Genomic DNA, 13,361 nt, shown 5'->3' on the forward strand with positions numbered 1-13,361 from the left:
ATCCAAGGTAGCTGCTTGTTCTCTAGCCGTCATATCTATATTCCAGCCAACATGGAGGGGGAAAGAAAGAAAGACATACTCTTTCCATTGAAAGACACTTCCCAAGTACATGACTCTTGGTTTTGAATCTTCAGAGAGATTCATCTGAACTTGGGTCTTACGGTGATTCCCATCTGCAAGTGGGCCTGGAAAACACAGTCTGTATCCCAGGTGGCCAGTACCCTTAAGTGCCCTTTCATTGAGGAGGAGGTGGTAGTAGGTATTTATGGACGACAACGGTCTTTGCTGTCCTTTGGATCCTCGGACTCGGTGTTTGACTAAATTCCTCTTCTCCCCATGCCCAGCCATCCTTTTCTCTCAGTTGCCAGCATTTCCTGTCTCTTAAGTCAGAAATGCTAAGTGTGTGCATGCGTAGTCAGTCATGTCCAACTCTTTGCAACCCCGTGGACTGTAGCCTGCCAGACTCTGTCCTTGGAATTTTCCAGGCAACGATACTGCAGTGGGTTGCCATTTCCTACTACAGAGGATCTTTCCCACCCAGGGATCAAACATGCATTTCTCATGTCTCCTGCATTGACAGGCAGATTCTTCACCCCTAGCACCGCCCGGGAAGCCCAGAAATGCTAAGACTTGTTTGTATTAATGATTCTTTTTTCTCATTCTTTCATATCCAATCAGTTACAAAGCTCTGATGGTTTCATGTTCTATTTCTTGAATCTCTTTCTCTCTCCATTCCTCCTATGACCACTCTAGCTCAGGCCTGCATTGCTGAAATGGCCGGGTGTGTTTTCCCATCTCTGGTTTTTATCCCCTTCAAAACCATCTTTCACACCATTTAAACACAGACCTGCCTGTTCAGCCCCTCTGCTTAAAACCCTTCACTAGCATCTCATCACCTGCAGTTAAAAATGTCCAGATTCTCGGGGGTTCCCTGGTGTCCTAATGGTTAGGATACTAGGCTTTCACTGCCGTGGCCCGGGTTCAGTCCCTGGTCAGGGAACCAAGACCCCCGCAAGCCACACAGCACAGACAAAAAGTCTACATTCTGTAGCTTGTTGTGCAAGACCCTGTGTCCTCTACTTCTGCCTCACCTCTTAAAGGCAGAAATCCACAACTGACATCTTTAAAGCCTTCTCCTGTACCACTTCCTTATCCCTGGGCTAATCCATGTGCGTTCTTTAAGGCTCCCCTTCCTCCTGGAAGCCTGCCCTGAGGCTTCCTCCCTTCCTCCTCCCACCAGCACCCCAGCGGCACTCTTTCCGTAACTCTGCATTTCCCCTTTGAAGGATTCTACCACACCAGCTATGGTGTTTCCCTCCTGCCATCTGCCGCCGGTCTTTATGATTCTTTGAGGCCAGAGACTATTTGAAACATCTTAACATTCCCGGTGCTTTCATTTTGGTGTCCATATATTCCATATGTGTCTCAATTAAGAGTGAGTGCTCACTCAGTCGTGTCTGACTCTCTGCAGCCCCACAGACTATAGCCCGCCAGGCTCCTCTGTCCATGGAATTTCCAGGGAGGAATACTGGAGCGAGATGCCATTCCCTCCTCCTGGGGATCTTCCCGACTGCGGATCAAACCCGTGCCTCTAGTGTCTCCTGCATGGGCAGGCAGATTCTTTAGCACTGAATGAATGAGAGAATGAAAATTTTCATAGTGTTTTAAGATATTCAGGAAATAGTAGAGCTTTGCTGGCCTTGGCCACTGGAGGGCAGTAAATCACAGCATTTTGATACTGTCCTGACTTAGCCAAAAGTTCTCTCTCCTCCCTTCTCTTCTCGTCTCTTCTCTTTCGTAAGGAGTAGAGGTGGAGCACCATCACTTCTTCAGCAGTTACTTATTGATTCTTACACCGCTTATTGACTCAGGCACCACTCTAGGCACAGGGGATACGACCATAAACAAAGTGGACAAAAAATCCCTGCCTATCACTTCTAGATATTTATTCACAGAAAATAAAAGCATATAGTCCTTCTCACCCACACAAGGGTAACTATGGATATTTTACTGACTTCTGACACCTCAGTTAGTTTTGCCTGTCTCTAAGAGAGTCCCTTGGACTGCAAGGAGATCCAACCAGTCCATCCTAAAGGAGATAAGTCCTGGGTGTTCATTGGAAGGACTGATGCTGAAGCTGAAGCTCCAATACTTTGCCCACCTCATGCAAAGAATTGACTCGTTGGAAAAGACCCTGATGCTGGGAGGGATTGGGGGCAGGAGGAGAAGGGGACGACAGAGGATGAGATGGCTGGATGGCATCACCGACTCGGTGGGCATGAGTTTGAGTAAACTCCGGGAGTTTGTGATAGACAGGGAGGCCTGGCGTGCTGCGATTCATGGGGTCGCAAAGAGTCAGACGCGACTGAACTGAACTGAACTGAAACTTTATATAAATTGAGTCATTAGAATAAAGATATTCCAATTTTCATTCTCGTGCTCTGAGTTTGGAGGGAACTGGGGAGTGGGGCTGATGCTGAATTTTTAGCCCCAACCCTGTTTGGCACTTTACCCCCTTCCTCAAGGTGCCTCCTGGCCCCATCTTCATAGACGAAGCAGCCTCGTACGTGCTACAAGGAATATTTGAGGCTCTTTCCAGCAACAGACATTTATGTGGAGACGCCCAGTCAGAGTGCTGAGCAGGGTTACTTTCAGTGGGCAGTTGAGAGCAGTGTGAGCATTTGGTGGGATGTCCAGGGCTGGATTTCCTCCCTCGTAGAGGTAAGCGCTCCAAGGGCAAGCTGTGGCTTGCCATCTCCCTGGGAGTGAGCCAAGTGACGTGTGCGTGCTCACTCGCTGTCTCTCTTATCTGACCCGAGCATAGGTGAGACGCTGTGACAGGAGAAATTGAGGTAGCCAACATAGTCAAGACGTTTGAGCCTAGACAAGGAGCCTGTGGGCAGCTGACCACGGGCTCTGGGGACCCTGGACTCCCAAGGGCCTGTTGGCATACAAGAGTCTTGGTGACATGCTGCCTGGCTCTGTGGGTGGTCTTTGGGCAGGTCCTAGAAGGCCAAGTGTGTGCCGGACCTGACCCCTCCCTTGCCCCTCTAACTCAAATACTCACACAGTTTGGGTTCCTGTAATCCAGGCACCAAGAGGCTGAGTTAACCAGCAGCCATTAGTGTTCGTTAAATAAAAGTAGAAGTAATACAGGAACCTCAGGAAAGGAGAGTCGGTTTGATGGTGTGTTGGTTTTTAAAATTCGTTTTAGCCAGGTGCCCCACGCTGAGCAGTGGATGGCCAGAGATCGTTCTGCGTTGGTGTTTACCTTTTAGCCGCTGCCCTCATTGACCAGCACCGTGTCGGGGAGGGCTCTGTGGTCAGCTGCCTCTCTCTCTTGGAAACAGCATGTCTCCTCCCAAACAGTCTGGAACAGGGTTCTCATGAAACAGAACGACCCGCTCCCGTGGCTTTCTGCTCTGTAGAAACCTCTTCCCTGCCCTCACTGTCCTTTCTGTGTCAAGTGGTTTGACTTCACTGGGTTTAACCAAGGAGTCCTCCGCCTTGTCCATACTCAGCTCTGGCGGCCTTGTCACAGATACTTGCCTGAAAAATGCCAGATGAGTAATACCCAACAAGTTTCTATAGCACTTGAACCGCTTTAAAATTATTGCATTCAGGTGATCGGATGAATTCCTTGGCACTTTTCTTAAAACTGTTTTTCTGGATAAAAGATTTAATTCCTCTTTTATGAGGTTCTTTAGATGTGTGGCTGAAAATATTTATTTTTTTCCTTTTCTCAAGCAGTTTGTTTTTGTGGTCAGAAAATATTATGCAAGCTCTTCTCATGAGTCCAGTTAAAAAAACAGACAGGAATCAGGTAAGCCAGAGGCTTTGGAAAATAGAAGGGCTGTCTGTAGTCTGGAGCCTTGAATCTTCTTGTGTCTCCAGGTCGGGCTGGTTGATTCCGACCCAACAGATCACAAAATCTAGCAGTTGCCCTGCGATCACAGATGCTTTCTGGGAACTGCCTCAAGCACCGAGTGGACGAGTTACTCTTTCCAGTTTTAGCAAAACCAGTTCTTCCCAAAGCTGTTGGGGAGTGTTGGAGGCACAGGTGAGGCTAGTTTTAGGCCCGAGATCTGGAGTTGTGAGAAAAATGAACACTTGACTGGGGCCACCACTCAGGTACATTTATCGGGTAATAACGCTGGGCGTGACAGCATGTTCTTGTCGAGCCTAGAGTGGGCAATTCGATTTTTATAAAGAGCTGTTGGGTTTCCTCTTTTTGGATGCTTTGCCTCTTAAAACAGCCATAAAATATCCCTTAAAAATCTCATTCCCTCCAGTCTGAGTCCTGGCTGCTGAATGCTCCATAATGACAACCAGAGACGCTGCCCTCATCTGAGACGGCATTGCTGGCGTGGCTTCCCATTCCAGCTTCAATTATATGTTGAATTTTCTCAAGTGGGATGTTTAATGATCCTTCTGAACAGACTGTTTATGCTGAATGAAGCCCTTCCCGAGAGCATGTGGGCCTCCCTTTCTCTGCTGCTTTTTGCTGGTGCACTTAGCTCACAGTTTTTGACTGAATGTGTGAATTTTATCGTCCCAGCAGGCAGAAGTCTAGAACTAAACCCTCCTCCCACTCTCTGAAGTGCTGGTGAGCTCCCCTACTGTCTGTGAAAGCCAAGAGTCAACAGACAGGCGGGGCGTGAGGGCAGAACACTGGGAAAGGACAGCTCCCAATTTGCGAGGCCCCAAGAGAGGGTTCAGCGTCCTCTGTTGACCCCCTTCTCCCCGGGACAGCTAAGGTTGGGAACTGGCACAGTTACTGAGAGCAGCTTCTTATCCGCTTGAACCTCATGTTGTTCGATTTTCTTCCTTAAGAGCCAAAGGTGGAAATGGAAAGCTTTGAAATTTGTCTTTTATTTTTTAAGGTATGTTTGGAATTAGGTTAGGTTTGGTTGCAAATAGCAGAGATCTCAAATAACAGAGAGTTTAATGACAGTAATACTTAACATTTGCGTAATGCTTATTTTATCCCAGGCACTGTTCGTACTTTTCATGTATTGACTTGTTTAATCCTTACAATGTGCCCCACTGGTGGTAGGATGTTACCACCTTCAGAGAGGAAGCATTAAAGCTTAGGAAGTAAAGTCACTTGCCCAAAGTCACAGAGCTTTTGTGAGTGACAGAGCCAGGATTTTAGCTGCACGGCCTGGCTTCAGAGTCAGTGCTCCTGGCCGCTGACTGTTCTGACAAAAAAAGCCACAGGTCCCCAGGGCTCATGTGGCAGCCTGCTCCCCATTGTACTCAGGGAGCCTGGCTCTCTCCCCCAGTTACTCTGCTGTGTGTGGCTTCCATCCCCAGTGACATTTCTGCTGCAGTGTCCTGGAATGGTAGCATGCCCAGTTAGGACAAGACCCTTCAGATTATTGTGGAACTCAGGATCTTCATTTGTGAAACACGTACAAATAGTGGGAGAGCTTTTTTCTCGAGCCTTCCTTATGGGCTTCTTTTTTTTTATATCTTTCCTTACAGAGGAAGGGAAGCTACTGCCTGGGCTGGTTAGTGTGATCAGCCACACTCAGTAAAGGGGAGAGCCCACGTGGTTCCCTAGCGCACTGCAGGGAGCCTGCTCCTGGAGAGTGGTCTGCTCCTGGAGAGTGGTCTGCTGGTACCCGTGGTTAGGTCCTTTGGCCCACAGCAGTTCTCATATGGTTCCTCCAGGCATTATTTGTGGTAGTAGGTATTGGAGGCCCCTGGGTATCCATCCTTGGCGGGGAACAGATAGGTAAAGAGGTGGTGGCCTGTGTGGGGCAGTGAACTAGAGGTCTGAACAGCAACACAGAGGGATCTTAGAAATGGAAGATGAAGCAAAAAGAAAAAGGAAGGCTCTAAGCTGGGTCTTGGAGCCCAGTATCACTTGATTAAATTAATAGTATACATATGGCCACCCCTCACTCTGTCAAAACACCCACTACATAAATGGTTAAGTTAGAAAAAAAAGAAAGATGGTATTTCATGGAAGGATTTTTTGGTGTGGTTTCTCAAATAGACCTTTATATATTATCTGAAGTCTTCATTTCTGCAGGCTCAGTGTTGTTTTACAAAATCTTATTCTTCTTTTGGTAGTAAAAGGCAGATGTAGTCCATGGTAGCTCCTTTTTTCTAGAATCATGTGCATTTTTTCTTGACTAAAAGTTATACTTTAGAAATTTTGAATAGTAAGGCTTAAAGAAAATAAAAATTCTTTATCCCTACTACCTTGGGAATAAGCACTGTAAACCCTTGTGATATATTTTGTTTTTCCTCTGTGCTTATACAAACACATAAATATTATATGTACAATAGTTGAGAGTAAACCATAAATAACTTTGTACTTTACTCCCTTCCCTCAACGCTGTGACATGCTTCCCCATGTCATTACAAATTCCTAATAAACCTCACCTAAAATTAACCATATCATGGCTACTGTGTACCAGGGTCTGTTGTCAACACTTTACTTGTATTAACTGTGGAGTTTTTACACTGTTGCCAGGCTCATAGCTTTTCTGACAAAGCACCCCACCCTCCCCAAAAGGGTTTTTACAGCTCTTGAGGTCCATTAGAAAAACACTGATTATATAGGAGGAGAATCAGAGAGTTGTTCCACAGCATCCAGAGAAAGTCCAGTTGTAAGTCTTGATAGAGTGATAATTCTCATAAAGGAAAGGGCTGGATTCTAAATACATTGTGTCATGTCTCTGCGGCACCAGGGACTGCAGTGAACATGCTATTTTCAAACAGGGCTCCAAGGAGAGAAGCTGCCTTTGACACAGAATGCAAGGGCCCGCACGTGTCCGTGTGTGGCCTCTAACAGGCATGCGGGGCCTGTGGGTTGAGGTGGCCTGTCTTGTCCACCTTGTCTCCCACAGGAAGGAACCATCACACATTCCTTCTTCTAGAAGACTCCTGTGTTCTCTCTTCTCACATCTCAGACCGGATGGACAGCCTGTCACTCTTGTCACTCAGTGTGGGGTTTCCATGACACGCTCATGGGCAGATGCCAAGGCTGAAGAAACTGGGGAAGTGCTGAGTGAGCCAGATGAAGGAGATTTTCTTAATGCAGAATTCCTAACAGCTTCTCGAATCCTTTTATGACTCTCCAAGATGAGGATATATAATGCAACGTTTCTCAGCCGTGTTTGTCCATGGAACCTCTTTTACTTGAGTATCCTATAGGATTGAGGTTTTTGCAGAACCCAGCTTGATAACTGCCAGCTTGGTGAAATTAAATCCTGGACGCTTTCATGGGTTTGGGCCATCTTCCTTTATACAACTCACTTCTGAGGCGTGAGGCCCTGTGTCTGCCTTGTCAGAATGGGGGGATTCTGTCTTTAAAAGGACCTGTGGGGTCTCCCTGATCCCAGCTGTTCTCACTGCCCATAAGAGGGAGTATGTTAGTTCACTGAATTTCTGAAATAAAGAATTTTTCCAGACCATCTCCAGGGGGCTGGATATAGCTCATTGAACATGAGGCCTGAAGTTTTTTGGTTTTTTCCCTCAAACTAAATGAAAAATGCAGTGGAAGAGAAAGATGTGTTGGACCCAGCCAACCCGGTGTGAGAAATGGCCTGTCCAGTGCTGTCATGAGATTCTTGAGCACCTTCCTGGGACACGCCTGCCCACCTGGCAAGGGCACGGGAGGGGCAGGCCCCTGCTCCTTGGCCTCACATGAGCTGGCTCCCTCCGGGCCTTAAGGGACCTGTTGAAGATACTAGACTCTGTCTTTCTCCATTTTTTTAGAGAAAACCTCTGGACTTTCTTCACCTTTTGTTTTACAGAAGAGGATGTGGAGAACTTTGACGTGACCAATTTGTCTCAGGACATGCTGCGAAGCATAGAAGCCGACAGCTTTTGGTGCATGAGCAAACTGCTGGACGGAATCCAGGTGAGCGACTCTGCCCTTTCGGGATGCCCTGCCTGGGGCTCCCTTTGGGTTCCTTGTTGCTCTTCTGCATCAGACAGCACCCTCCCCGCCACCGGCCCCAGCATGGCTCCTCCCCTTTTGTTCCATCCATCTTTACTTCATTCATTAGCTTTACAGCTTTCAAAAGGCAGTGATCCTAGACGACTTCCCTGGCGGCCCACTGGTTAGGACTCTGTGCTTTCACTCCTGTGGACACAGGTTTGATCCCTGCTTGGGGAACTAAGATCTTGCAAGTTGTGCTGTGCAGCGAAAAAAAAAAAAAAAGGCAATGGTCTCATGTCCCCTGGAGTCTCGGGGAGTCTCCGTGTTGCTCTGCGTTTCTCATTAGGCTCTGCTGTGCTCCCAGCCGTGCAGTTTGCCTCCAAAGCACATGCCTTTCCCCGCACTCTGCTGTTCTGTGAGGTTCCTTTGTTCCCCACAACAGCAGCTGCTGGCAGCAGCTTTGGAGAAACAGCTTGTGCTTTGAAACATGTTTCAGTAACCCTGGGGAAGGGGTGGCCCGACGGTGTGCTATTCCCTGCTCGGCCTCAGTTCTGTGTTATTTGCAGGATAACTACACCTTTGCACAACCAGGGATCCAGAAGAAGGTCAAGGCGCTGGAAGAGCTTGTCAGTCGGATCGATGGTAGGTTCAGAGGAAGAACTCTCTAGCAGTGTGATTCTGACACGAGTGTGACTCACACACAGTGTGATTATGCTGGTGCTGGGGGCGGGGGGCGTCTCCTCGGCCCTTGTCCTGGCCGTGACCCCTTCCAGTTCACTCAGTGCTGTTGGCAGCACTGACATCCTTCCACACTCTCACTGGGAAGGTGAGGCGAGAACTCTGCTGTTAGGTCACATTCTTTTCTCGCCTTTGTTTCCTGTCACCAGGTTCTGCCAATCCTCCTTCAGCATCTCTCCTGAAATTCACCCTTTTGTTCCTCATGGCCCTAGCCACAGCTCTGGTCCAGCCAGCTTCCTCCTAGAAGCACTCGCCTCCTCCATCCTCGACCCTCTCGCACATCTCTCACACACCTCCGTCTTTCCAGAGCTCTGTTCCGGTCACCTCCCGCTTCTGCTCCGAAAGCCCATGTTCTCCATTGCTTTTAGCACCAAGTCTGTAGTCTGACCTCGTCCTTCCCGCTGTGATGTGACTCAGGATTTCTGGGCTCGATGTAGGGTCCTCAGGTGCGCCTGGTACCCCAGCAGGACATCCCATAGCTCCCTGTGACCGGTCTGAGTGGGGAACAGGAGTCGTAGCCTCCCGAAGCAGAATGTCTTTGAGGAACAGGAGCCCTGCAGTAAGTCCTGGCCCCACCGTGAGATCCTGAAGTGTTAGAACTGAAGGCAAGTCAGGAAGCCCTGCCGTTGACTAATGAGGAAACTGAGGCCCGGGGAGAGAAGTTGAAATTAAGTTTCATGAAGATCACGTACAGGTCTAACAGCAAGGTCTTCTGTTAAGTGGAATGCCCAGCGCCAGTTAATTCTATCAGTTGCTACACAACTAATAAGTTCCATTATCTGGTTTTCCATCATGGATTTTTCTGCTTCACCAGTGCATTCCTCATCCCTGCCCCCACCTCCCCCCCACCCCCTGCAATATGGAGATTGCATATCTTTCTCCTTTCCTGGGTTCTCTTCCCTTGAAAACCTTCCCTGATTTGTTCCATTCATTCCAGCTTCCTTTTACAAGTTAGGATTTCAGTCCCTAGAGCTGATTTGATTATTTGCTGCTCTTTCCCATGCATTGCATGTGGGATGCTTTTATCTCTCTGCCCCACTGCCTGGCCCAGCAGTCAGCTCCATGCCGAGCCCACACCCAGCTCTCCTGCCTCCCTCACTTGGCTCCTAGGACGGGGCGTATGCTGAGCTGTCTGACAGGGGCCGGCTTCCAGAGGGCCTGTGCTGTAGTTTTTTCCACTGTCTGGTCTGGCCTGTTTTTTCGTCTTCTGCCATCAAAAATATCTGATAAATAAAGGCATAGTATGTTAGGATATAGTATATTTTTAAATGTATATATCTTTGTGCTTTGAATTATAGAAGTGATACTGAGTATAAAAATTTAGACAATTCCAAAAAACCGCAAAAGTAAAAATTCTCCTCCTCCTTTAAATTTTGCTCCCTAGAAATAACCATTTATTGATAGTTACTCTTTCAAAAGCTGTAGTATTTACCACATGAGGGTGCTGTTGTGGACACTTTTATTTTCTCATTTTTTCACCCCCAGACTTACTGAGGTTTGAATGAGTATCCCCATTTATAGATTAGAGAACTGAGGAGGATGGTGATTTTTTTTTTTTAAATCCTATCAGGCAGTATCTGAAGGGCTGCCATATGGAACAGGGGTCAGGTGTGTTTGGGTTGTTCCAGAACACCACGCCCACACCATGGGGTGGGAGTTGTGGGGGGAGCTGGTGTCTGTTGAATGTGGCAAAGCTCTTTGTGGTGAATCACTTAATCAGTGGGAGAGGCTGCCCTTGAGTGGAGTCGGTGAACCTCTTTCCCTGGCTGTTTAAGTCCCTGCTGGCTGCCATCTGTCAGAGATGCTGAAGAGGAATCCTCACCGGTGGGAGGGTGGCCAAGGTGACCCACACAGCTCTTTTCCGTTGCGTCTCCTTCTGTGATGCATAACAAGGTCAAGCAGCCAAGAGAGCCTCATGTCTCCCCCACTTGATGGCTCGAGCAGCCCTGCAAAGGAAGAAAGGCCCCCAAAACGTCACTGTGGGATATTCAAGTAGTTCTCCTATGTGCGGGGCTGAGCTAACCAAGCAGCGTTGCTGTGAGGTGGTGGGATCAAATGCCGGACACTCAGGTGCCGGTTTGGCCCCTCTAGTCCAGGCTTCCCCAGGGGGAACAGCTGAAAAGCAATGGGAACTGGGACTTCCCTGGTGGTCCAGCGGTTAAGAATCCACCTTGGAATGCAAGGGACGCAGGTTCAATCCCTGGTCGGGGAACTAAGATCCCTCATGCCACAGAGCAACCAAGCCTAAGTGCTGTGGTGAAATATCCCACATGACGCAGTGAAGATCCAACACAGCTAAATAAATAAATATTTAAAAAAAAAAAAAAGGAAGCAGAAACTGCCTTTTTGGTTTATGTGAGTCACGGTCCGATCCCCTCGGTTGCGCTCGGGGGCCAATGACCCTTCCTGTTTCAGAGCAGGTACATAATCACTTCAGGAGGTATGAGGTGGAGTACCTGCAGTTTGCCTTCCGTTGGATGAACAATTTGCTGATGCGGGAGCTTCCCCTTCGCTGCACCATCCGCCTGTGGGACACATACCAGGTATGGGGAGACCTCCCCCCAACAAACACACACGCCAGGCTGTCCCTGAGGCACCCGGCTCCCTGCCGGCTGCAGCCGCTCGGAACTCCCCCCCACCTCCTTCCCGCCTCTGTCTGCCTTGTCCTTGAGGGCAGGGCCGCTGTGCACCCAGCCACGGAAGGGCTGCTGCTCCGCTTTCCCCCCTCGCAGAAGGATGGGTCTGAGAGGGCTGGAGCCAACTTCTCATCAGGGCTTGGAGACCTAACTCTTTCTGTTTTTCTTTTTCCCCTTCCCAGTCTGAACCAGAAGGGTTCTCCCACTTTCATCTCTACGTGTGTGCAGCTTTCTTGATCAAGTGGAGGAAAGAGATCCTGGATGAGGAGGACTTTCAGGTGAGGGGCCTGCGCTCAGCCTGCACCGGGGGTGCGCGTCAGAGGGGGCGTTATCCCGATCAGGGGGCTGTGCAGCGAGAAGGTGCCGCAGCAGGTACCTGACTGGGAAGAGGAAAGGTGAGGGGATGTTCAGAAGAGGGTGCCCCTCCCGCGTAGCAGGAAGCTCTGGGGGCCCAGACTTCTTCAGTGTGAAAGGGTCTTAGCAGCGGAAAGGCTGCAGAACACCTGGGCAGGTCTAAGAGGCCTTCCAGTCTTTCGTGACGAGCATTTATTGAAGCCTGCAGTGTGCTCAGCGCCACTGAGGGAGTAAGACATAGAGAAGGTAGAACAGAGAGCTCTGTTCTTCTAGAGCTTACGTTCTAGCTGGGGAGAGACATAGTAAACAAAAGCAGTGTAAAATAAGAAGAATATTAGAGGGTGATAAATTTTTATTTTTTTAAGTAGATAAGTTGTTTTCTATATATATATATATATATATATATATATATATATATATATATATAAAGGATAAAGGGATTACTAGGTGGTAGGGAAGAGACAGGTTGCAGTTTCAAATAAAGTAGTCAGGATAGGCTCACTGAGAAGGCGACATGTGAGCAAAGGCTGGGAGAAGCTGAGGGAGCCACGTGGACATCTGGGGGTCCACGGGGAGAGCGTCCAGGCAGCAGGAGCAGCCATGCAGAGGCAGTAAGGGTGCAGTGTGCCTGAGCTGTCTGTGGAACCAGTATGGCCTGGAGCAGAGTGGCCCAAGGAAAGAGTTAGAAAGAGGCCGGAGAAGTCACAGGGACTCAGGTCATGGCGGCTTTATAGCCAGAGTCAGGACTTTGGCTTTTACTCCGAGTGGAAGAGGATCCAAGAGAGGGTCTTGTGCCGAGGAGGGGCATCATCTGACTTACAGTTTCAGGGGATCCCTCTAGTGTGGGCTTCAGGTGAGGCCAGCGAATGCTGGGGCCCACCCCAGAGGCTCCACGAGGGTGGCCTGCACCTGGATAGGGGGGTGGAGATGTGATAAGTGGCCAGGCCTTGGATGTTCTTTGTAAGCAGAGTCAACAGGAATTCCTGAGAAATCAGGTATAGAGTATACCAAAGGGATGAGTCAGGGTGACCCCACAGTTTGTGAGAAGGCTATAGGAGGAGCAGGTTTGTGGAGGAAGATCAGGAGTTCATTTTGGGGCATGATGAATTTTAAACACCGTTAAGACATCCAAATGGAGAGGTAGAGTAGGGAAGTAAATCTTGTGAGTCTGGGCTTGAAGGAGAGAGGAGTCTGGACTGGACATGTGTGTTTAGGAGCCTCTGGCTAGATGGTCCTTGAAGCCGGGCCCCTGGATGAAATCCAGAGGAGGTGGGAGTGAACAGAAGAGACACGAGAACCAGGCCTGAGCCCCGGCAGCCCCCCTCACGGAAGGTCAAGGAGGAGAGGTGGTCAGGCAAGGGGGGGGGGAGCGTGGCCAGTGGGAATGCAGTGTCCTGGAACCCGAGGTGGGGATGCGAGGAAGACTGAAGAAGTGGTGGGAGCCAGCCAGCTGCTGCAGGGGCCCAGGAGCAGGGGACGGGGCGTGGGGACTGCGGGGAACGGCTGCCAGGCTCTGCCGTCTGCAGAGAGGACCGGGGAGGGAGGGCACTTGGTGGTCATAATCTCTTGGGGCAGCGGCAGTGGGCTTTTATTTTTCTGCTTTGTATGTTGCTAAACTGGGGGGCGTGGGGGTGTTTTTTTTTTAATGGGCATATATTCCTTTAAAAAATGCGAGGTGGGGAAAGCCAGAGAATAGCCAGTTGGGTATTTTTCTAGGTTCTAACTAATACCGC

General features: G+C 49.1%; 1 protein-coding gene across 1 annotated transcript in view; it reads left to right on the top strand.

Moving 5' to 3' along the window:
* Positions 1–13,361, top strand: part of TBC1D22B (TBC1 domain family member 22B) — a 67,198-nt gene that overhangs the window by 41,370 nt on the left and 12,467 nt on the right. Inside the window, exons 9-12 of the mRNA XM_061146600.1 lie at positions 7,773–7,879; positions 8,467–8,542; positions 11,054–11,181; positions 11,457–11,552. Of these exons, the coding sequence (XP_061002583.1) occupies positions 7,773–7,879; positions 8,467–8,542; positions 11,054–11,181; positions 11,457–11,552 (407 nt within the window). The remainder of the gene's footprint in view (positions 1–7,772; positions 7,880–8,466; positions 8,543–11,053; positions 11,182–11,456; positions 11,553–13,361) is intronic.

Source organism: Dama dama, chromosome 7 (assembly GCF_033118175.1).
Source record: "Dama dama isolate Ldn47 chromosome 7, ASM3311817v1, whole genome shotgun sequence".
Classification (NCBI taxonomy): domain Eukaryota; kingdom Metazoa; phylum Chordata; class Mammalia; order Artiodactyla; family Cervidae; genus Dama; species Dama dama.